The 24526-nt window shown below is 39.7% G+C and overlaps 1 protein-coding gene across 4 annotated transcripts in view; it reads right to left on the bottom strand.

The window, feature by feature from the left end:
* Positions 1-463: 463 nt before the first annotated feature.
* LOC102553320 (uncharacterized) overlaps positions 464-24526 on the bottom strand; it is a 66965-nt gene continuing 42902 nt past the window's right edge. The window contains exons 4-6 of one of the 4 annotated variants that reach the window (XM_087659568.1): positions 8296-8436; positions 2665-2833; positions 464-841 (exon numbers count right to left, since the gene is read on the bottom strand). In XM_087659568.1, coding sequence (XP_087515694.1) covers positions 815-841; positions 2665-2833; positions 8296-8390 — 291 coding nt within the window. In that variant the 5' untranslated portion in view covers positions 8391-8436 and the 3' untranslated portion in view covers positions 464-814. Of the gene's footprint in view, positions 2834-8295; positions 8437-24526 lie in introns of all 4 variants that reach the window. The other 3 variants (XM_087659569.1, XM_087659567.1, XM_087659566.1) reach the window with 3 other exon arrangements.

The following is a 24526-nucleotide window of genomic DNA, read 5'->3' as shown; positions in this document are numbered from 1 at the left end:
CCTACAAAGGCAATTTCGACGATCACAAATGCAATCTCTCATATCAACAGGCTAAAAAAGAAAAATTATATTTTCAAACCAACAAATGCTGAAATGTGTATGACAAACCCAGCACCTATTCATAACAAAAGTTTAAAGCCAAATTATCATCAAATTAAATATAAATGCATCTTTTTAGTTGATAAAAATGAATGTATAATTTCTTATAAAGAATATCCTACTTAATATTTTAAAAGTAGCTAATATTCTTCCTAGTGCCAGAGATATGTGTAGCATTAAAATACATAGAAGCTGTCTAAGATAATATACCATCATTTAAAAGGCACTCATTTATTTTAGTGGGGACTGGTAACAAATGACATGACATGTCATGCATGTGAAAGCCAACCTAGTACGTTCCTTACAGAACTGAGATGCCTCATGCTACATCTTGCCAGCAAGAACACACGCGGGACACAAAGGATCCTTCTGCAGAAAAAGCTTTTAATGAATCTTGAGAGCCAGAGCATAAGCTTACAATACGGAGACCCCGAGTGAGGGAAAAACCATCACTTATATAGGAAATTATCCTCGCCTAGGACGTGTCACTCTCTGGCTGGTCGCTGTCAAACATGCCAGATGACGTACAACAGCATACGTGTCCCCCTCTGTGAGGAATTTACCAGGCGCTTGCGTATTGCCCTTTTACTAGGTGCATCCTGCTGGATATCGGCGCCATCATACAATGGAGAATGTGAGGGCGGCCCTCCACATCTCCCCCTTTTCTGTCTTTAAGCAAATAGGACACCCATAAATAGGAGGGTGAAGGCAGAAGTCATATCCTCGCACAAAGTTGGCGAACCTGTACAAGAGAGATACCCTTAAGCTGTTGTTGGGACCCAGGGCACTCCTGACCCGTCGCACTGCCATTTTTCGAGGGAGGGAAAACTGGGGCAGATACCCTCATGTAATATGACATGCCTTCCAGGGAGCGTGTTTGGTAGAACTTCCCTGTGCGATGCTAAGCTCGTCACCCCTCATGGGCTGCTCAAGCCGGACACTCTAATCCTGTGCAATGAACCGAGGTTCTAGGAGTGCAAGAGCTGTCCAGCTGGCGACCTATTGCTTGAGCCTGGTCAACCAAATATCGGCTGACGCTCCTTGTTCAAGGGCTACAAGCGCCTGGGCGATCACAATTTTGTCCCTCTTTGTTTGAAATCTCAATTTGCAAAGCAACCAGAGGAGTAACACTAACCCGCAGCAGAGGACTGCTCCAAAAAGTCCCACCCCCACTCATTCCTTAAAATAAGAGACTCCTGAGGTGATCCAGGATGACAATCCTTCTGTCAAAGACAGATCCAGTTGGGTAGAATTTACTTGAATGATGGCCGCTCTCAATTCCCTAAGCGTCTGCTCAAAATCCGAGGTCCAATTCTGTAACAAATGCTGTGAAAGGGTTTTAGACAAATTGGCAGCTTTGGTAAATTGTTCATACTGTATAGATGTGACACAAAGGCCGGGGAGCTTTTGTTCACAGTCAATCTGGGCCAGTTGCCATAGAATGTCTAGCTGCTCTTGTACCAGATCTATATGTTGGTTAACAAGCATGAGGCCCCCTTGTATCTGAGTATTAGCCGAGGCCTGTCTGTCCAGAGCCACAGAGACAGTAGACAATAAATCATTGATAGTTTGGGTTGTCTGTACTGAGTTTGACAAGGCCAATGCCAAGGCAGTAACCGAGGCAGCAACTGCCGTTGTAGCAATAATGCCAACAATAATTGCAGAAATCCAAAAATCTCTCTTTCCTCTAAATAAGGTCAGGATCCCCGGAGTCTCAACAGGGACCGGGATAAAGCGAGGCATGCGGGTAACTACCGCTATGGAATATTGGCTAGCATCCCAGCACAGGGCATAAAAACATGAACCATCTGTACAATTCAATTTAGAAACTTTAGTGGCATTACTTATAATCCACACAAATGGCGGCCAGACACAAACCAGAGCAGGGTTAAACCCCATGCTCCAGTAAGGTTTATATTTTATATGAGTAGCTGTCCAGACAGAGGCTGAAGGCTGGATATTCCCAGTCCAGGAAAATGATAACCGTCCCTTTTCGCCCTTTCCTCCAAGTAGCATTGCCATGGGCGTAAGATCAGTGCAGCTACCATTAACGCCACAAAGCATCCATTGATCAAGGGGATTATTATTGGACCATCTAGGATCAATGGTGGTGAAGTTCACTCCACCTCCCAAATCAGGGGAGAAGGAAAAAAAATTCTGGACTGCCCAGGCAGAGTCCCGGGACTGGCAACCAGTCCAAGGCAAAGTAAGTTCTTCATCCTGGGTCCCTCTACAAAAGGGTGCCAACTTTGATTGACGGAGAGGGCAGGTGGAGGAGTTAATGTAAGGCCACCAACCATAAAGAACTATGGCATTAGCCACAATGTCTTCCTCACCAGTTCCCCATGTGGCCTCCCTTAACCAAGCAGAAGATTCATTACTCAACATAATGCAAGGAAGATCAAAAGATGTTTTGTTGAATATACCAAAACAAAGGCTTCCCTTAAGGGGAATAGTCCTATTTTCTTTTACTTGCTCTATATGGGAATCTAATGGTAAATAGGCTAGTCCCAATTCTTTGTTGGTAGTAAAGAAACGTAGAAACACTTGGGCATTATACATCACCGGCATCGGGAGGGGGAAGGTTGACATTATTCCCCACCGTAGTTCGCTCTGCACTTTTATTGGCACTCCCTGGATCAGCATGAGGATCACCAGAGTTGTCATCTTCTTGGTCCTCTGTCTTGATATTCCGAGTAAGTCGTCCCGGAACCCAAACTGGATTTTCATTATCCTGTGGAAAAACACAAACAGCTCCCCTGGATCTTATCAAAACAGGATCCGGCCCCTTCCATTCATTTGTCAATATACCCTTCCATTTGACTAATTCTTTTCTCCTTTTGGGCTCTGAGCAATGTCACTCAGCCGCTGTTTGCCCAGCTTCATCAAGATTTAAAAAATTTAAGGTAAAAAGGGCCAAAGCAGTGGCCACTCAGGGTGTTGGGGGGAGTTCTATCATAATTCCCCCTCTTTGTTTTATTAAATATGATTTGAGCGTCCGATGAGAGCGCTCTATGATTCCCTGTCCTTGAGGGTTGTAGGGCAGGCCCGTCAGATGGGTAAGCTGCATCTGAGCACAAAACTGACGGAATTTTTGAGATGTATAGGCGGGGCCATTGTCAGTTTTTACACATCTTGGCTTTCCCCAAGCACTCCATGCTTCAAGGCAGTGCTGAATGACATGTGTTGTTTTTTCTCCTGTAAGTGGGGTGGCATGTAGAATGCCAGAACATGTATCTATAGATACATGCACATAGTGTAATTTTCCAAAAGTAGAATTATGAGTAACATCCATTTGCCAGATTTGCAATGGCTGTATTCCTCTCGGGTTGACCCCGATGTGAGGAACTGGGAGGAACTGGCAGCACTGTTGGCATTGGGTGACTATATCACGTGCCTCTTTTCTAGTTATAGAGAAGTGGCGGCGTAAAGTTTCCGAGGTAACATGGAAATTGCCATGAAAGGTTTTAGCGGCCTCTAGAGGAGAGGCCAGGGCCACAGCTATCATTTTTGTGGCTTTGTCAGCCAAATCATTCCCTGAACTCATTGGACCAGGGAGTCCAGAATGGGCCCGTATATGAGTAATATATACAGGGAATCTCTTATTTATTAAAATAATTTGGATTTTTTGGAAAATCTCTGCTACCTTGCTAGTCCTTTTAATTATGCCGGCGGTTTCAAGAATATTAACAGCATTGACCACATAGGAGGAATCTGAAACAATATTTAAAGGCATCTGGAATTTTTCAAGGACCTGCATGACCACTAGGCATACTACCACTTGGGGTGAGGTTTCAAAATATTGTCGTGAGAACACTTGGGAATTTACCACATATGCTCCCACCCCTGTTTTTGACCCATCCGTATACACTGTTATCCCTTCTTTTAACGGTCTGTGGGATGTGACGCGAAGGAAAACAACAGGTTGTGATCTAGCAAAACATAATAGGGGGTGTTTAGGATAATGATTATCTATCTTCCCTGTAAAGGATGTGAGCAACACTGCCGAATCATCGGAGGTAGAGGCTAGAGTTTGGACCTGATAGGGTGTATATGGGATAATCAAGGATTGGGGTAGAGTCCCAAAATGACAGATGGCAGCTTTTAGGCCCTTAATAGCCAGATGTGCTACTGTGACTGGATACCAATCAATAGTCTTCACAGGGGAGGCATGTGGATGGATCCATAATAGTGGACCTTGTTGCCATAAAACTACAGTGGGCAAATCCTTGGTATCTAATACACAGAGTGAAAAAGGTAGAGACCAATCAATACGTTGCAATTGGGCCTGTTTTATGGCATCTTCTACTTTTAGTAAGGCCTTGGTTGCAGCGGGAGTTAGCACACGAGGGGAGGTAATGTGTCTGTCCCCTTCCAATATTTCAAACAAGTGTTTTAATTCCACGGAGGGGATTTTTAAAAATGGTCTCAACCAGTTGATATCCCCCAAGAGCTTCTGAAAATCATTGAGAGTATGGAGGTGGTCTCTACGAATTTCCAATTTCTGGGGTATAATCTTATCAGGGAGAATGATGGATCCTAAAAAATGGCCTGTATCAGCAATTTGGACCTTCTCTGTAGCAATATGTAAATCCCATTGTTTAAGGATTTTTGTTATAAGGGATAGGCTTGTTTAAGTAATTCTAAATCTTTATGACACATCAAGATGTCATCCATGAAATGAACCAACAATAAATTTGGATAGGTCTCCTTGACTGGTTTGAGGGCTTCCTGAACATATAATTGACATATCGTGGGGCTGTTGGTCATGCCCTGAGGTAGGACCTTCCACTGGTATCTTTTATCAGGTTCAGTATGATTAATTGATGGGACAGTAAACGCAAATCTGGGCCTATCAGGAGGGTGAAGCGGAATAGAGAAAAAAACAATCCTTAATATCTATTATTACCAAATTCCAATCTTTTGGTAGGGCCGAGAGTATAGGAAGGCCCCGCTGAATGGGTCCAAGGGATTCCATCTGATCGTTAATGGCCCTTAAATCATGGAGTAATCGCCATTTTCCTGATTTTTTCTTATTACAAAAATTGGGGTGTTCCAAGGAGAGGTGGAGGGTTCCAAATGTCCCAATCTTAGCTGCTCATCCACCAGTCCTACAGCGGCCTGTAGCTTCTCGGAGGTAAGTGGCCATTGGGGAACCCATACCACATCTCCGTCTTCCAGGGTATGGGTCATGCTGCCCCAATGGCGCCTAGGAAAAACCCAGGTCTTGTTTATGGGGGTTGGCGATCAGTTCAATGGGCATGAGACAGCCCTGTTTTAATCACACTAGGCCTTTCCCTTCCTTATAGCCCATCCTTTACATCATGTGGGCCACTTGTGGGGGGTATTTGTTAGATAAGGTTAGTCCCATGGTCTGCATAACATCTCTCCCCCAAAGATTTACAGGTTGGGGAAGTACATAGGGAACAAATTGTCCCTGTCGGCCATCGACAGTCGTCCAAGTTAGAGTGGCAGAGCTGATTTTAGGGCATGACTGGTAGCCTAAGCCTTGTAGCGAGTGAGAAGATCTTATGGTAGGCCGCGATTGAGGCCACCATTTTGAGGAAATTATACTTTTATCAGCCCCAGTATCCAGTATGCCTTCAAATTTCTTTCCATTAATTTCTAAGCTCAATTTTGGGCGGTTGTTAAGATGAACCACCAAATATGCTGAATCATTACCAGTGGACCCTATGGGCCCCTTGGTATCCTGTATTGTGGCTTGGGAGAATGGAAGGAGTAATAACTGTGCTATTCTATCTCCTTCACTTATGGAAAAAACCCCATCAGGACTTGAACAAAGAATCTGAATATCAAGAGAATGCTGAGCTACAACAAGGCCTGGATGGACTATCAGGCCTTGTAGGGCGAGAGATCCTCTCCCAAGGACAAGGCCTATGGTTCCCAGGGGTAGAGGCCCCACAGACTGAGCAGGAATTGGCTGAATGCCCATCTGGGGCATTAGAAAGAAGTCGGAGGCGGCACACAGGTCCAATTTTGGGTCACCTCTTGGGGAGCCTCCTCTGTCAGGGTCATGGCTTTCTGAAAGCGGTTTCCATATCTTTGAGGGCCCTGGGACCGGGGGCCCAACAGTCCGTTTTTTGACATCTCATTAGGCTGAGCTTCTAAAGGAGGGAGCAGTTTGCTCTTAATATCCCTCACTGAGCGGCACTGGTCAGGCCTATGGTAGCCCTTGCCACATCGGACACAGATAGTTGCAGGCCTCCTGTCTCCCTTGGTTATCCTACAGTCTCTTTTTAAATGGCCCACTTTTCCACATTAAAAACATGATCTTGTATCTGTCCCTTTAAAGGGGCGTCGCCGGGACTGGAGAATGGAGGCCGCCAGGCCTGCGTTAGTAAGGGGCCCTCCGAGTTCTCTGCATACTCTGAGCCAATCCTGTAACCCTTTATTTTTTCTGCGGGCTATGGCCGCTCGGCACTCCTGGGTGGCTTGCTCAAAAACAAGCTGTTCTATAAGCGGCGCCGCTTGCTCAGTATCACCAAATATTCGTCCTGCAGTCTCTGTCATTCTGGCTACGAAGTCTGAGAATGGTTCTTGGGGCCCCGGGATGATTCTGGTAAGTTGATTATCGGCCCCTCCTCTCCTACTGAGTGCTTTCCAGGACTTAATGGCCGAGCTGGAGACTTGAACATAAGCGCCCCAATGGTAATTAGCTTGGTCCGCTGCGAAGCGGCCCTGTCCTGTCAAGAGTTCAAACGTCCATTCCTGTTGCTCAGGCGTTAAAGCTGTGGCATTAGCTCTGGCCTGTGTTTGAGCCGCCTCATATCAAAGCGCCTTCCATTCCATATATTGGCCCATGTTAACGAGGGCTGCCTTTGCAATCATCTGCCAATTGGCGGGTGTCAAATAATTTAGGGCCAGCCTTTCAAGAATGGTTAGGGTGAAATTGGCTGTAACTCCATACTTTCTGACAGACTCCACCAGCTCTTTTATTTGGTTATATTCGACTGGGGCATGAACCCGCTCACCCTCCTGTGTCTCAAAGACAGGGAACATCATGCGCAGCTTCCTTCTCACTCTTTTGGGGACTAAAGAGAATGCGCAAGAGCGCGCCTCATACGGAGGGGGCGCCGTTGGCGACTGCTGTGGCAGAAGTTTTCTATTACCTCCCTTTCGTTCCTCGCGGTGATATCTCTCTTCCTCATATCTAGCTGCTTCCTCATCTAACTCGGCCTCCTCCTCTGAATCTAAGATTCCATTCTCAGAGCTATCAGAACTGTCGAGGTTCAGCGCTTCTAGCTCTTTCACAGGGTATATGCTGGCTCCCCCTCCCGGTTGCTGTGTAGAGAGGGAAGTGCCGGAATCTGAAAGCTTTAACACTCCCTTTTCCGCGGACTTACCGGGAAGGCTCTTTTTCTTTCTCAGGACGTCCTTTCTCTTGCGCGTGCCCAACCTCTCACTACATTCGGTTTCTGACATGCTGTCTTGGACTACCTCGAGAGCGGTCTGTCCTCCTACAACTGCTGCCTTACACACTTCATCTGCTAAGCAATTTTTGACTAGTTTCCATATGGCTTTAGTTCCTAGACACAGATCTTTCTCTGCCAATTTTCTGTCTAGGTCTTTCCCAAGTTTGTCCCATGAGGCGAATGTAAACGAGCCTGAACAGGCAAACCAGGGAGCCACCCTGTCCACCTCCTTCACAAAGTTTTTAAGTGTTCTTCCTCTGATTTTAATGTCCCTCTGCTTTAGCACCGTTTCCAAGGCCGTGATCACAGACTGTGAGGACCCCATGAGGGGCCAAGAACGCCCGGCAGCTTATCTACGTCCGTCTGACAAGACGTGAGTAGAAACAGACATGCTGCTCTCTTATGTACGGGAGTCTTACGCGCACTTCCCGGACGGTGCCGCTTATTTGCCGCTTATTTACGTCGGCCTTATGGCGTCCCTCCTCCTCAACAATCCAAGGCGAAGGTAAAAGGGATCTGCGCAAAGCTCACTTATTTACGAGAGAGACTGAGACGCGCCTCCAGCTGCTGTCACGTATTCGTATCAGACCAACCACACCAAAATCTTCCTTTCAGCAGCGGAAACGGTGAAAACAGAACATAATAATAAGAAAGAGTAGGGTGGCTCTGAGAACAAATACCATAGCCTCAACAAATCCTTCCCAAGGCGGTGACAACCCCAGACCAAAGTCCCAGAAAGGCATGCCTCTCCGAACGTGCTTACCTGCAGTTCTGAATCCTCCTTGTCACCAAGGGGTCTCTGGAGGTGCTGATGATGGCGAGGTCTTTTTCCCGGGTTTTCTGCACCAATTGCCCCATGCTACGTCTCGCCAGCAAGAACACACGCGGGACACAAAGGATCCTTCTGCAGAAAAAGCTTTTAATGCATCTTGAGAGCGAGAGCATAAGCTTACAATACGGAGACCCTGAGTGAGGGAAAAACCATCCCTTATATAGGAAACTATCTTCACCTAGGATGTGTCACTCTCTGGCTGGTCGCTGCCAAACATGCCAGATGACGTACCACAGCATATGTGTCCCCCTGAGTGAGGAATTTACCAGGCGCTTGTGTATTGCCCTTTTACTAGGTGCATTCTGCTGGATATTGGCGCCATCATACAATGGAGAATGTGAGGGCGGCCCTCCACACTGAGAACTAGAGATTAAACCTGAGATGTCAAATTTGGAAGTTAGCACCCTAACCCAATGAGCCATTTCACCTGTCCAATGAATAAAAGTTTTGTAATGAGCTATCACAGCACACTTAAAAGACGAAAAATCAAAAATTCCTTTTGATGAGTACATGGAATTGCAGGAATTCTCATTTATTGTTGACAGATAGTTTTATTGAATCCAGAATGTCCCGCAGTAATCGTATTTTGATCAGTTAATATCAAGTTGGTATGTTCATTTGGGAGGTCAATGAGTCTTTGGCATTCAGCATGCTTGGCTGTTACACACAATCAGTATAGAAAGTCTTTTGAAAGCCTTTTTCCACTATTCCTTGGGCATACCTGTCTGTGTAATGCCTTATAATATAAGAAGAGACACGATCAGGCACTGCTAGTATCATAAGTAGAACACTTGTGCTATCATGCCTTTCTGTGACACTGATTTGTGTCCTCTTAAATTGAGAAAAAAAATTATCCTCTACCAAATTCCTGCTGCCATTTGATTTTATTTGTTATATATAAAAATTAATTAGCACAATATGCAAAATTATATAGCCTCTCCTAAATAGAAAATAGTTTTCCCTATAATTATCATCTAGTAATTAAACACACCACATATTTGTTTTGATGAGTTGAGAGCATCTCAGAATAAAATTACTCATGAAAAGTAAACATTTTCATTTATAATTATAAAAAAATCTGGGAGATACCAAGATGCTCTTCAACAGATAAACTGTGGTACATTTTATAATGGAATATTATTCAGTAATTATAGTAAGTGATCAATCACACTAATTTGTGTGGATTACTTGATATAGTCTGAATGAATTGACTTTTTACTTCATATTTCCAAAATATGTCACTTTTAAAAAGTCAAAACTGTAAGACTTAAAATAATTACTGAATTGTCAAGAGTTGGGTACCTAAGAGCAAGTCAGAGGATGCAGTGACATGAAGTTGAGGCAGAATTTAAGGCAGTAAGATTGTTTTCTATGATACTGTAATGTAAGTTGCATTGTTCTTTGCTTTTGCCAGAATCAAAAGAACTATGTAACTCACATAATGAGCTATAAGATCCTGGAGAATTAAAATATATTTTAGTAGTTCGTATTAATGAAATAATATTTTTATAATATTTCAGCCATAGGGTGTTTAATTAATATATCCCATTAACTTCTCCAACCAGTTTTTTTTTTAGTAACAAGGGTATTGTATTTTTCATAATTTGGATTTATGTAGACATGAAGAAAACCATTCTAAGCTAAAGCAAGGTATCATTGTTTTTTAATTTTGATTGGATATTTTATGTGTTTACATTACAAATATTATCCCTCTTCCCGCCTCTATCTCCCCTCCACCTGATTGTATGAAGATAATCCCACTCCCACTCACCTACTTTCACCTCAACACCCTGGCTTTCCTCTGTACTCTGGAAACGAGCCTTCACAGGACCAAGAGCTTCTCTGCCTATTGATATCAGACAATGCCATCCTCTGCTACAAATGAGGCTGGAGCCATAAGTTCCTCCATCCCTCAATGTTTGCTTGTTGGTTGGTGGATTTGTCGCTGGGAACTTGGGGGGGGTGTTTGGTTGGTTTATATTGTTGTTCTTTCTATGGTGTTGCAAACCCTTTCAGATACTTCTGTCCTTTCTCTGAGCACCCCATTGCATTCCAGATGATTAATCTAATGGTTAGCTGCAAACATCCTCATCTGTATCAATAAGGCTCTAACACAGCCTCTGCAGAGACATCTATATTAGGCTCCTGTCAGCAAGTACTTCTTGGTATCAGCAATAGTGACTGGATTTGGTGGCTGCATATGGGATAGATCACCTGTGGGATACAATGAAATCTCATAGCTCTGAATGCATCCAAAAGGAAACTGGAGAGAGCATGCATATACTAACAGCTTGAGAGAACATCTGAAAGATCTAGAAAAAAAAAGCAAATACACCCAAGAGAAGTAGAAGGTAAGAAATAATCAAACTTGGCTGAAATCAATCAAGTAGAATAAAAAACAACTACACAAAGAATAAACAAAACCAAGAGCTCTTTCTTTGAGAAAATCAACAAGATAGAAAAACCGTTAGCCAGATTAACCACAGGGCACAGAGACAGTATACAAATTAACAGAATCAGAAATGGAAAAGGAGACAAAACAAGAGAAATGGAGGAAATTTAAAAAAATTATCAGATCCGACTACAAAAGCCTATACTCAACAAAACTGGAAATTCTGGATGAAATGAACAATTTTCTAGACAGGTACCACGTACCAAAGCTAAATCAGGATCAGATAAACCATCTAAGCAGTCTCATAACCCCTAAAAATATAGAAGCAGTCATTAAAAGTGCTAACTAAAAAAGCCCAGGACCAGATAGGTTTAGTGCAGAATTCCATTAGACCTTCAAAGAAGACCTAATACCAATACCCTTCAAACTACTCCACAAAGTAGAAGCAACAGTAACACTACCCAATTTATTCTTTGAAGCCACAATTTTGCTTATAACTAAATCACACAAAGACCCAACAAAGAAAGAGAACTTCAGATGAATTTCCCTCATGAATATTGATGCAAAAATACTCAATAAAAATCTCGTAAACTGAATCCAAGAACCAATCAAAATGATCATTCACCATGATCAAGTAGGGTTCATCCCAGGGATGCAGGGATTGTTCAATATACAGAAGTCCATCAATGTAATCCTCTATATAAACAAGCACAAAGAAAAAAACACATGATCATTTCATTATATGCTGAGAAATCATTTGACAAAATTCAACACCCCTTCATGATAAAAGTCCTGGAGAGATCAGGAATTCAAGGCCCATACCCAAACATAGTAAATGCAATATATAGCAAACCAGAAGCCAACATCAAACTAAATGGTGAGAAGCTTGAAGCAATCTCACTAAAATCAGGGACTACACAAGGCTGCCCACTCTCTGGCTACTTATTTAATATAGTACTCAAAGTCCTAACCAGAGCAATCAGACAAGAAAAGGATGTCAACTGGATAAAATTAGAAAGGAAGAAGTCAAAATATCACAATTTGCTGATGATATGATAGTGTACTTAAGCGACTCCAAAAGTTCCACCAGAGAACTACTAAGCTTGATAAACAACTTCAGCAAAGTGGTGGCTGGATATAAAATTAAATTAAACAAATCAGTTGACTTCCTCTACTCAAAGGACAAAGAGGCTCAGAAAGAAATTAGGGAAACAGCAGCCCTCACAATACTTACAAATAATATAACATACTTTGGTGTGACTCTAACCAAGCAATGAAAGATGTGTATGACAAGAACTTCAAGTATCATTCTTACAGCAGAGATTTTCAATCAAAACATCCCTTATAACAGTACTTGTGGTATTCTAATTTTGTGTTTGATCAATCACAAAATTTCACTGATTCAGTTCAACTAAGCCATTGTCTATACTTCTTTTCTCTTACTCTTATGTTTTTTATTGGAGCTTTTCTATTGTTGAAATTGTTGAACTATCTTCTTATTAAATCAGATATAAATTAGTTGTGGTAATGTATGAATCATTTCTGATGGAGTTGTACCCTCTGGACATAGGCTGAAAACAAAGAGCCCTGCTCCAGTCATAGCATTTGTACACAAATTTTCAAATCATCTGTCAGTCACTTAATTTTATTTTTTGGCATCATGAATCCATGTTCTGCTTCCATATGCACTGTTTTAAGTGTTTCAGGAAATGAATCATCAAAAGGATAAAGGATTCAATTAGGCCTTTTTTTTTTATCATGTACTTGCTCTGTCTGCTCTCTTTTCACATTTTCACCTATTTTAAATAAGCAAATATAATTATACTATATGCAAATTATAGAAAATGGTTTAGATCTTCGCCACTTTTCATAATCAACTTGCATAACTTATTATGTTCAGGTATGTCCACAGTGAAACTCTTAGTCTTTTGGTGATTAGCTAAAGACCCTTAAGACAGAAAACATTGCTCATCTCTTTGATGTTGTGTTCAAAGAAAATGACAAAAGTGTTTCAACTATATTATATTTATAGTGTTCTTTTGCCTCCTATTCATTGTGCTATCTGCCCAGCAGAAGTTCTCATGATTAATAGCCAATGCATGCTGCTAATTCCAAGCAAAATTAGTGGTTTATTATTAAGAAATGCTATTACATTTGTTACCTAGTATGATGGATTCTTTTCTTAAAATTTTGCTTTTGCTTCAGTTTTTACCTCTAGCTGTGTGTGTGTGTGTGTGTGTGTGTGTGTGTGTGTGTGTGTTTGTGTGTGTATTTGTGTGTGTGTGTGTGTGTGTATACTTGTATACATAGTAGGGATTATAATTAATTAACTATATTTGTATTGACTTGCTGGGATTATGTCATTTTGTGTTAGTGTCTTCTGTAGATGGAATGCTTACTCTACAGTAATTGTTTCTTAACTACAGTTCTTCCTTGATCAACAATTCTGAGACATTCAATTAGGAAATCAAGGCAATTGAAACTCACACAATGTCAGTAATTTCTGTCTGACTTTCAGAAGAATATGGTTGTTTAAATAAGAATGGTCCGCATAGACTCATGTTTTTGAATACTCAGTCATCACAGAGTGACATTCCTTGACAAGGACTAGGTATGGCTTTGTTAGAGCACCCAAGGCATCATTGGAAGAAGTGTATCATGAGGGGTAGGTTTTAAGGTCTTAAAAGTCCAATCTGGGCCCTGTGTTACTCTCTGGTTCCATTGTCTATAGACTCAATTGTAGAATTCTCTGGTATTTTCCAGCACCATACCTGGCTAACTCCCTGCTATCACAACAACAATGGAGTAAACATTTGAAAGTGTAAGTTAGCCCAGATTAAATGTTTCCTTTTAGAAGAGTTACTGTGGTCACAGGATCTCTTCACAGATATAGTAACCTTAACTAGGACAAAATTTAATATAAAAGGGTGAAAAAGAGTAACACCTGAATTTTTGTATGTATTTCAAATACTCCATTTGAAAACAATGAGAAAAACAAGGGTATATGTGCACACCGGAAAAGCTCTCTCCTGTAGGTCCATTCTTCTATGGAAGCTGTTCTTTGTTTGTTTGTTTGTTTGTTTTGGTTTTTGTTTTGACAAAGATTCATAACTCATTTTTTCTTATCTCCATTTATGCTTATGAAGCAACATAATTATAACAAAGATGTCCTTAGAGATGAAGCCTTGGTGTGCATCATCAGATTGGATACTGTGAGAGATGCTATTAATTAAAAACCTAGCTAACACATCAGAAACAATTAATCTTCAGAGAGGCCAGTGTAGAGCTATATTTCTCAATATCCGTGATGTACTGACAAATGCTGTTGGTCTGGGTACTAATCAGATTTTTCTATGTCCCAGGCTAGATGCTTTTCACCATAATTCTTATGCTGATTTTTAAAAACATATCCTTTCGTTTTGTTTTCCTCAAAGAAATATTTGGAAAAACAAATGACAGGGAATTATGAGGATTACAAATTAGAATAACAGAAGTCTGGACACAATTGCCAGCATTAAGCATTAAAGGGAAGTTTCCCCCTCCAGCACTTTTTCCTTTCATTTACTCATCACCGAACACAGATTTGATTGCAGATGCCTGCAGCCGAGTACATTTTGCCAATTTGGAATATAATTTTTTTACAAACGTTAGCTGATAATTCAGCATTATTATATGGAAACTCTTCTATTGGTTTGACAATATCACTTTCCAGTCTATCATTGTTTTTTGAAATTAATAGCAGAACATGTAATGTATTCTAATGGATCATTACCACATTTTCCCTAAATTCATGTTTTCTAAATAAACAAAATGAATCTATAACAGTTTGAACTTTGTCTGTGAAATAAAACTTATCCAAAATGAACATAATATAATTTATATTATCAGCAGGGTTTTGTTATTTATTTTCTATTTGACTCATTTTAGACATGATACTATGAGGCTCAAGAAAACTAATTAAACTGAGGTCACATAAGGTTAGGAATCTTCCTGTCACACTTGTGTTTCTACACAGCTATTGAGACAAGCAGAGTGACAAAAAGGACAAAAAACATGAGGTCTTATGAATAACTCAACTATCATGATCTTACAAAAACTGCAAAATTCCATTTTCAGAGCAACAAGAACAAATGGTAGTGACAACCAAGTGTTTGGTGAGAGGAAAGCTAAAATTATTGTTCCTAACTGGAGAAAATGTATGACTGTACAACTTTGTGTGTGTTTGTGTGTGTGTGTGTGTGTGTGTGTGTGTGGTGTGCATATAAAACACAGGGAAAGAGAATGGTTAGTGATTATAATTGTAATTATCATTTTCTTCTCCCTTTAACTGGGACAATCTGGAAGATCAGTAGATTACTGCCTTAGCAAAAAATTAGTCTGTTAATGCACTGACAAAATGTGACAGTGTATAGGAGTCTTAACTCTATCAATAATGTATAATTAATCACTGTGTTAGAATCACAAGAGAAAAAGCATTAGCTTTTCTTGGGACTTATAATCAAGTTAGGCCTCATGATGCTTAAAACTTTGTAGACATAAAAGAAAAACATAAGCATGGATCTTGACATATTTGTATGGTACACTGGAAAACATTTTATTTTATATTTGAACCAAATTTATTTTTCACATTTTTATTATATATGAGAATGTCATGTATAATTACTGTCTTATTAACATTTCTGTCACACGTCCAACGTTCTCTTCTCTACCAACTTCATGACATTTCTTTTTAATTGTTATTTTTGTGCATGTATATCTGTTTTTGGACAGTGTAAATGTGTGTATGCATGAACTTATGTATATAGAGTTAAGAATTGCAGAGTCTGTTTAGTGTTGTCTAATTTTATATGTTTATTGCTGATGAACTGGGAATGAATATCCTATCGAGCTTGTCTCTTGAAAAGGCTGATTCTTCCTCTCTCAGCAGCTAATAATCTCTTCATCTATGAGTAGGGTGTTTAAAAAAATTTCCCTATAGTCTTTGGCAGGGTAATCAGTATTGACATTGTCTTATTTGGGAAACCATATCACAGATGCAACTCCTTGCCATATACAGAAGACAGTATACCATAAGTGTCGTCCTGGTCCTGCCACTCTTACACTCTTTCTAATTTCTCTTCTGTGAAGTTTCATGATTTTATATAGAGGAATTCTGTTTTAAATGTAATACCTGTGCAGCCCAAGGTCAGTTGTTCTCTGCATTTTTAACAGTTGGAGATTTTTATAATGGTCTCTGCCTTCTGCAAAAAATATACTTCTTTGATAAGTGGTTAAATCTACAATTACCTGTAGATGTAAATATTTACTTAGAATTCATTTGAGAATATCCAGACCATCAGAATATAGATTGGAACAATGAGAACATAATTTTTTTAAGATGCAGGTATACATCCATACATATAAATAGATACATATGTATGTATATACCTTCACAGCTTGTCATGTAACTCTAAACGATACAATCAATATTGATACAAATTCATATTTTCTTAGTACTTGTGAGTGATCTTATTTAAATTCTGATGCTTTTTCCTTCAAGAAGTTTGTTCTTTATTTACATATGTGCTACGTATAATTAACAGAAAATATGAAGGTATGTCACTGACTCACTGACTGTTGTCTGCTTTCATGTATAAGATGTGTAAGAAATGTGTTCAAAACAAATCAATACTGACCATATTATGACTGAATAATTTCTAATACCTGCATATAAAAGAGTTTATATATCTTGTACTTTGATAATATAAAAAATTACAGTGGTCAAGATAAATAATAAACTTCATTTTGCTTCATTTAAATTTTAATGTGAACTTTGGGCTTTTTTTCTTACTTGACATAGAAGCTTGATGTAAAACAAAATGTTTTTCCTCAGGGAATATCTTAGTGGTTTATTTTTAAATCAGTGGATGTGCGAAAATTTGAGCCCTATAAGCACTGATAATTACATTAATAATGCAGAAATAATGTCCCACACAAATATAGGCTTGGAGTTAAGTCACTCATTACAAATATTGCAATGAAGTTTATTAGTATGTGTAGATTTCTAAGTTTAGAGCATTCATTGACATCTTGCACTTATAGTCCTTATTTAATGTTATGATTTGTGTAGAGTAAACTGACAGAAAGAAAAGCCATGTGGCTAGTCTTAAGCTTATCAGAGCTGTCAACTTTTTGACAACTTGTTTAAGTTAATGCTACTTTGTTACTCTTATTTTCCTTATCTATTTTCCTCATAATAATTAGAGTGATGAAGTAAACCCGAAGTTTTGTGTGAGTAAGAGGTTTAGATGTCAATTAAACTACTGGGTAGAGAAGACAGAGATGTGGTTCAATAGTTAAGAGCAGACACTTCCGGTTTTTAGCTGGATTCCCAACCTTGCTGACCCCTGCCCTCAGCTCACTGCTCCCAAACCCCTTGGGAGAGAGAGCTCACCACCAGGACAGGTGGGCACTTCTGCGACTGCAGAGCAGAAGAGACCACCAATACTGCCCACACCTGCCCACATCCCTGGCTCAAAAGAAAACTGTTTAAGGCCTCTGGGAACCGGAAGATAGGGGCACTGGAGCTGCAGGTCCCCTGTGCTCCAGACACTGCCAGGACCTGAAGGGACCAGATCAACAGTTCTCTGCACCCAAATCCCATGGGAGGGAGAGCTAAACCTTCAGAGAGGCAGAAACACTTGGGAAGCCGGAAGAGACTACACTCTGCCCACATTTCTGACTCCAGAGGAAAACACCTAATGCCATCTGGCACCCTGGTGCACTGGGGCTCCCGGAAAAGGCAGCTCAGGCCCTCCTGGTTGCCACCCTCACTGAGAGCTCAAAAGCAACACCCCACAAGCAAATTGAGCCGTGGGACCACAGGTAAGACCAACTTTTCTGCTCCAAGTGACCTGCCTGGTGAACTCAGGACACAGGCCCACAGTAACAGCTGAAGACCAATAGACAGGAAAAACTAACGCCCAAAAGCAGAACACTCTGTTCCCATAACTGGCTGAAAGAAAACAGGAAAACAGGTCTACAGCACTCCTGACACATAGACCTATAAGACTGTCGAGCCACTGTCAGAAATACCAGAACAAGGTAACACCAGAGACAACCTGATGGCGAGAGGAAAGCGCAGGAACCCAACCAACAGAAACCAAGACTACATGGCATCATTGGAGCCCAATTCTCCCACCAAAGAAAACACTGAATATACAAACACACCAGTAAAGCAAGATCTAGATTTAAAATCATATTTGATTATGATGCTGGAGGACTTCAAGAAAGACATGAAGAACTCCCTTAGAGAAACGCAGGAGAACATAAATAAACAAGTAGAAGCCTATAGAGAGGAATCACAAAAATCCCTGAAAGAATTCCAGGAAAACAAAATCAAACAGTTGAAAGAATTAAAAATAGAAATAGAAGCAATGAAGAAAGAACACAGGGAAACAACCTTGTATATAGAAAACCAAAGGAAGAGACAAGGAGCCATAGATACAAGCATCACCAACAGAATACAAGAGATAGAAGAGAGACTCTCGGGAGCAGAATATTCCATAGAAATCATCGACACAACGGCCAAAGATAATGTAAAACGGAAAAAGCTACTGGTCCAAAACATAAAGGAAATCCAGGACTCAGTGAGAAAATCAAACCTAAGGATAATAGGTATAGAAGAGAGTGAAGACTCCCAGCTCAAAGGACCAGTAAACCAAAAGAAAACTTCCCTAACCTAAAGAAAGAAATGGCCATAAACATTCAAGAAGCCTACAGAACTCCAAATAGATAGGACCAGAAAAGAAACTCCACCTGTCACGTAATACTCAAAACACCAAATGCACAAAATAAGAAAGAATGTTAAAAGAAGTAAGGGAAAAAGGTCAAGTAACATATAAACGCAGACCTATCAGAATCACACCAGACTTTTTGCCAGAGACTATGAAAGACAGAAGATCCTGGACAGATGTCATAAAGACCCTAAGAGAACACAAATGGCAGCCCAGGTTACTATATCCAGTAAAACTCTCAATAAACACGGATGTAGAAACCAAGATATTCCATGACAAAACCAAATTTACACAATATCTTTCTACAAATCCAGCAGTACAAAGGATAATAAATGGTAAAGCCCAACATAAGGTGGCAAGCTACACCCTAGAAAAAGCAAGAAACTAATCATCTTGGCAACAAAAGAAAGAGAAGAAAAGCACACAAACATAATCCAAATATGAATGTAGCAGGAAGCAATAATCACTAGTCCTTAATATCTCTCAAAATCAATGGTCGCAATTCCCCAATAAAAAGACATAGATTAACAAACTGGATACGCAATGAAGAACCTGCATTCTGCGGCCTACAGGAAACACACCTCAGAGACAAAGACAGACACTAACTCAGAGTGAAAGGCTGGAAAACAATTTTCTAAGCAAATGGTCTGAACAAAACAAGCTGGAGTAGCCATTCTAATATCGAATAAAATCAATTTTCAACTAAAAATCATCAAAAAGATAAGGAAGAACACTTCATATCCATCAAAGGAAAAATCCACCAAGATGAACTCTCAAACCTAAATACCTATGCTCCAAAAACAAGGGCACCTACATACAAAAAAGAAACCTCACATTGCACCTCACACAATCATAGTAGGAGATTTCAACATTCTACTCTCATCACTGGACAGATTATGGAAACCAAAATTAAACAGGAAGAAATAAAGAAAGAAATTAAAGACTTCTTGGAATTTAATGAAAATGAAGTTACAATATACCCAAACTTATGGGACACAATGAAAGATGTGCTAAGAGGAAAACTCATAGCTCTGAGTGCCTGCAGAAATAAACAGGAGAGCGCATATGTCAGCAGCTTGACAGCACACCTAAAAGCTCTAGAACAAAAAGAAGCAAATACACCCAGGAGGAGTAGAAGGCAGGAAATAATCAAACTCAGAGCTGAAATCAACCAAGTAGAAACAAAAAGGACCATAGAAAGAATCAACAGAACCAAAAGTTGGTTCTTTGAGAAAATCAACAAGATAGATAAAGCCTTAGCCAGACGAATGAGAGGACAAAAGAGTGTGTCCAAATTAACAAAATCAGAAATGAAAAGGGAGACATAACTACAGAATCGGAGGAAATTAAAAAAAAATCATCAGATCCTACTACAAAAGTCTACATTCAACAAAACTTGAAAATCTGTAGGAAATGGACAATTTTCTAGACAGATACCAGGTACCGAAGTGAAATCAGGGACAGATAAACCATTTAACCAACCCCATAACTCCTAATGAAATAGAAGCAGTTGTTAAAGGTCTCCCAACCAAAAAGATCCCAGGTCCAGGTCCAGGTCTGCCCAGTGCAGAATTCTATCAGACCTTCATAGAAGACCTCATACCAATACTATCCAAACTATTCCACAAAATTGAAACAGATGGAGCACTACCAAATTCCTTCTATGAAGCCACAATTACTCTTATACCTAAACCACACAAAGACCCACCAAAGAAAGAGAACTTCAGACCAATTTCTCTTATGAATATCGATGCAAAAATACTCAATGAAATTCTGACAAACCAAATCCAAGAGCACAGCAAAACAATCATCCACCATGATCAAGTAGGCTTAATCCCAGGCATGAAGAGATGGTTTAATATATGGAAAAACATCAACGTGATCCATTTTATAAACAAAATGAAAGAACAAAACCCCATGATAATTTCATTAGATGCTGAGAAATCATTTGACAAAATCCAAAACCCTTCATGATAAAAGTACTGGAAAGAACAGGAATTCAAGGCCCATACCTAAATATAGTAAAAGCCATAGACAGCAACTCAGTAGCTAATAGTAAACTAAATGGAGAGAAACTTGAAGAATCCCACTAATATCAGGGACTAGACAAGGCTGCCCACTCTCTCCCTACTAATTCAATATAGTACTCGAAGTCCTAGCCAGAGCAATTAGACAACAAAAGGAGATCAAAGGGATACAGGTTGGAAAGGAAGAAGTCAAAATACCACTATTTGCAGACAATAAGATTGTACACTTAATTGATCCCAAAAGTTCTAGCAGAGAACTACTACACCTGAAAAAGACGTTCAGCAAAGTGGGTGGGTATAAAATTAACTAAAATAAATCAGTAGCCTACTTCTACACAAAAGAGAAAGAAATTAGGGAAACGACATCCTTCATAATAGTCACAAATAATATAAAATACCTCGGTGCGACTTTAACCAAAAAGTGAAAGATCTGACAAAAAGATCTTCAAGCCTTTGAAGAAAGAAATTGAAGAAGACCTCATAAGATGGAAAGATCTCTCATGCTCATGAATTGGCAGGATTGATATAGTAAAAATGGACATTTTACCAAAAGCAATCTATAGATTCAATGCAATCCACATCAAAAAACCCAACCAATTCTTCAAAGAGTTAGACAGAAAAATTTGCAAATTCATCTGGATTAACAAAAAAACCCAGGATAGCTAAAACTATCCTCAACAATAATAGGACTTCTGGGGGAATCACTATCCCTGAATTTAGGCAGTATTACAGAGCAATAGTGATAAAAATTGCATGGTTTTGGTACAGAGACAGACAGATAGACCAATGGAATAAAATTGAAAACCCAGAAATGAACCCACACTCCTATGGTCACTGGATTTTTGACAAAGAAGCCAAAACCATGCAATGGAAAAAAGATAGCATTTTTAGCAAATGGTGCTGGTTCAACTGGAGGTCAACATGTAGAAGAATGTAGATCGATCAATGCTTATCACCCTGTACAAAGCTTAAGGCCTACTGGATCAAGGACCTCCACATCAAACCAAATACACTCAAACTAGTAGAAGAAAAAGTGGGGAAGCAACTCGAACACATTGGCACTGGAGAAATTTTCCTGAACAAAACACCAAGACCTTATGCTCTAAAATCAAGAATCGAGAAATGGGATCTCATAAAACTGCAAAGCTTCTGTAAGGCAAAGGACACTGTGGTTAGGACAAAATGGCAACCAACAGATTGGGGAAAGATCTTTACCAATCCTACAACATATAAGAGGGCTTATACCCAAAATATACAAAGAACTCAAGAAGTTAGACCGCAGGGAGACAAATAACCCTATTAAAATGGGGTTCAGAGCTAAACAAAGAATTCACAGCTGAGGAATGCCGAATGGCTGAGAAACATGTAAAGCTATACCCTAGAAGAAGCAAGAAACTAATCGTCTTGGCAACAAAACAAAGAGAATGAAAGCACACAAACATAACCTCACATCCAAATATGAATATAACAGGAAGCAATAACCACTATTCCTTAATATCTCTCAACATCAATGGCCTCAACTCCCCAATAAAAAGAAATAGATTAACAAACTGGATATGCAACGAGGACCCTGCATTCTGCTGCCTACAGGAAACACACCACAGAGACAAAGACAGACACTACCTCAGAGTGAAAGGCTGGAAATCAACTTTCCAAGCAAATGGTGAGAAGAAGCAAGCTGGAGTAGCCATTCTAATATCAAATAAAATCAATTTTCAACTAAAAGTCATCAAAAAAGATAAGGAAGGACACTACATATTCATCAAAGGAAAAATCCACCAAGATGAACTCTCAATCCTAAATATCTATGCCCCAAATACAAGGGCACCTACATATGTAAAAGAAACCTTACTAAAGCTCAAAACACACATTGGATCTCACACAATAATAGTGGGAGATTTCAACACCCCACTCTCATCAATGGACAGATCATGGAAACAGAAATTAAACAGAGATGTAGACAGACTAATAGAAGTCATGAGCCAAATGGACCTAACGGATATTTATAGAACATTCTATCCTAAAGCAAAAGGATATACCTTCTTCTCAGCTCCTCATGGTACTTTCTCCAAAATTGACCATATAATTGGTCAAAAAACGGGCCTCAACAGGTACAGAAAGATAGAAATAATCCCATGTGTGCTATCAGACCACCACGGCCTAAAACTGGTCTTCAATAACAATCAAGGAAGAATGTCCACATATGCTTGGATTTTGAACAATGCTCTACTCAATGATAACCTGGTCAAGGAAGAAATAAAGAAAGAAATTAAAAACTTTTTAGAATTTAATGAAAATGAAGATACAACATACCCAAACTTATGGGACACAATGAAAGCTGTGCTAAGAGGAAAACTCATAGCGCTGAGTGCCTGCAGAAAGAAACAGGAAAGAGCATATGTCAGCAGCTTGACAGCACACTTAAAGATCTAGAACAAAAAGAAGCAAATACACCCAGGAGGAGTAGAAGGCAGGAAATAATCAAACTCAGAGCTGAAATCAACCAAGTAGAAACAAAAAGGACCATAGAAAGTATCAACAGAACCAAAAGTTGGTTCTTTGAGAAAATCAACAAGATAGATAAACCCTTAGCCAGACTAACGAGAGGACACAGAGAGTGCGTCCAAATTAACAAAATCAGAAATGAAAAGGGAGACATAACAACAGATTCAGAGGAAATTCAAAAAATCATCAGATCTTACTACAAAAACCTATATTCAACAAAACTTGAAAATCTTCAGGAAATGGATAATTTCCTAGACAGATACCAGGTACCGAAGTTAAATCAGGAACAGATAAACCAGTTAAACAACCCCATAACTCCTAAGGAAATAGAAGCAGTCATTAAAGGTCTCCCAACCAAAAAGAGCCCAGGTCCAGACGGGTTTAGTGCACAATTCTATCAAACCTTCATAGAAGACCTCATACCAATATTATCCAAACTATTCCACAAAATTGAAGCAGATGGATCACTACCGAATACCTTCTACGAAGCCACAATTACTCTTATACCTAAACCACACAAAGACACAACAAAGAAAGAGAACTTCAGACCAATTTCCCTTATGAATATCGACGCAAAAATACTCAACAAAATTCTGGCAAACTGAATCCAAGAGCACATCAAAACAATCATCCACCATGATCAAGTAGGCTTCATCCCAGGCATGCAGGGGTGGTTTAATATACGGAAAACCATCAACGTGATCCATTATATAAACAAACTGAAAGAACAAAACCACATGATCATTTCATTAGATGCTGAGAAATCATTTGACAAAATTCAACACCCCTTCATGATAAAACTCCTGGAAAGAATAGGAATTCAAGGCCCATACCTGAACATGGTAAAAGCCATATACAGCAAACCAGTTGCTAACATTAAACTAAATGGAGAGAAACTTGAAGCAATCCCACTAAAATCAGGGACTCTACAAGGCTGCCCACTCTCTCCCTACTTATTCAATATAGTTCTTGAAATTCTAGCCAGAGCAATCAGACAACAAAAGGATGTCAAAGGGATACAGATCGGAAAAGAAGAAGTCAAAATATCACTATTTGCAAATGATATGATAGTACATTTAAGTGATCCCAAAAGTTCCACCAGAGAACTACTAAAGCTGATAAACAACTTCAGCAAAGTGGCTGGGTATAAAATTAACTCAAATAAATCAGTTGCCTTCCTCTATACAAAAGAGAAACAAGCCGAGAAAGAAATTAGGGAAACGACACCCTTCATAATAGACCCAAATAATATAAAGTACCTCGGAGTGACTTTAACAAAGCAAGTAAAAGATCTGTACAATAAGAACTTAAAGACACTGAAGAAGGAAATTGAAGAAGACCTCAGAAGATGGAAAGATCTCCCATGCTCATGGATTGGCAGGATTAATATAGTAAAAATGGCCATTTTACCAAAAGCAATCTACAGATTCAATCCAATCCCCATCAAAATACCAATCCAATTC

Source organism: Rattus norvegicus, chromosome 4 (genome assembly GCF_021556685.1).
Source record: "Rattus norvegicus strain SHRSP/BbbUtx chromosome 4, alternate assembly SHRSP_T2T, whole genome shotgun sequence".
NCBI lineage: Eukaryota > Metazoa > Chordata > Mammalia > Rodentia > Muridae > Rattus > Rattus norvegicus.
This window is presented reverse-complemented; position numbering and strand designations above follow the sequence as displayed.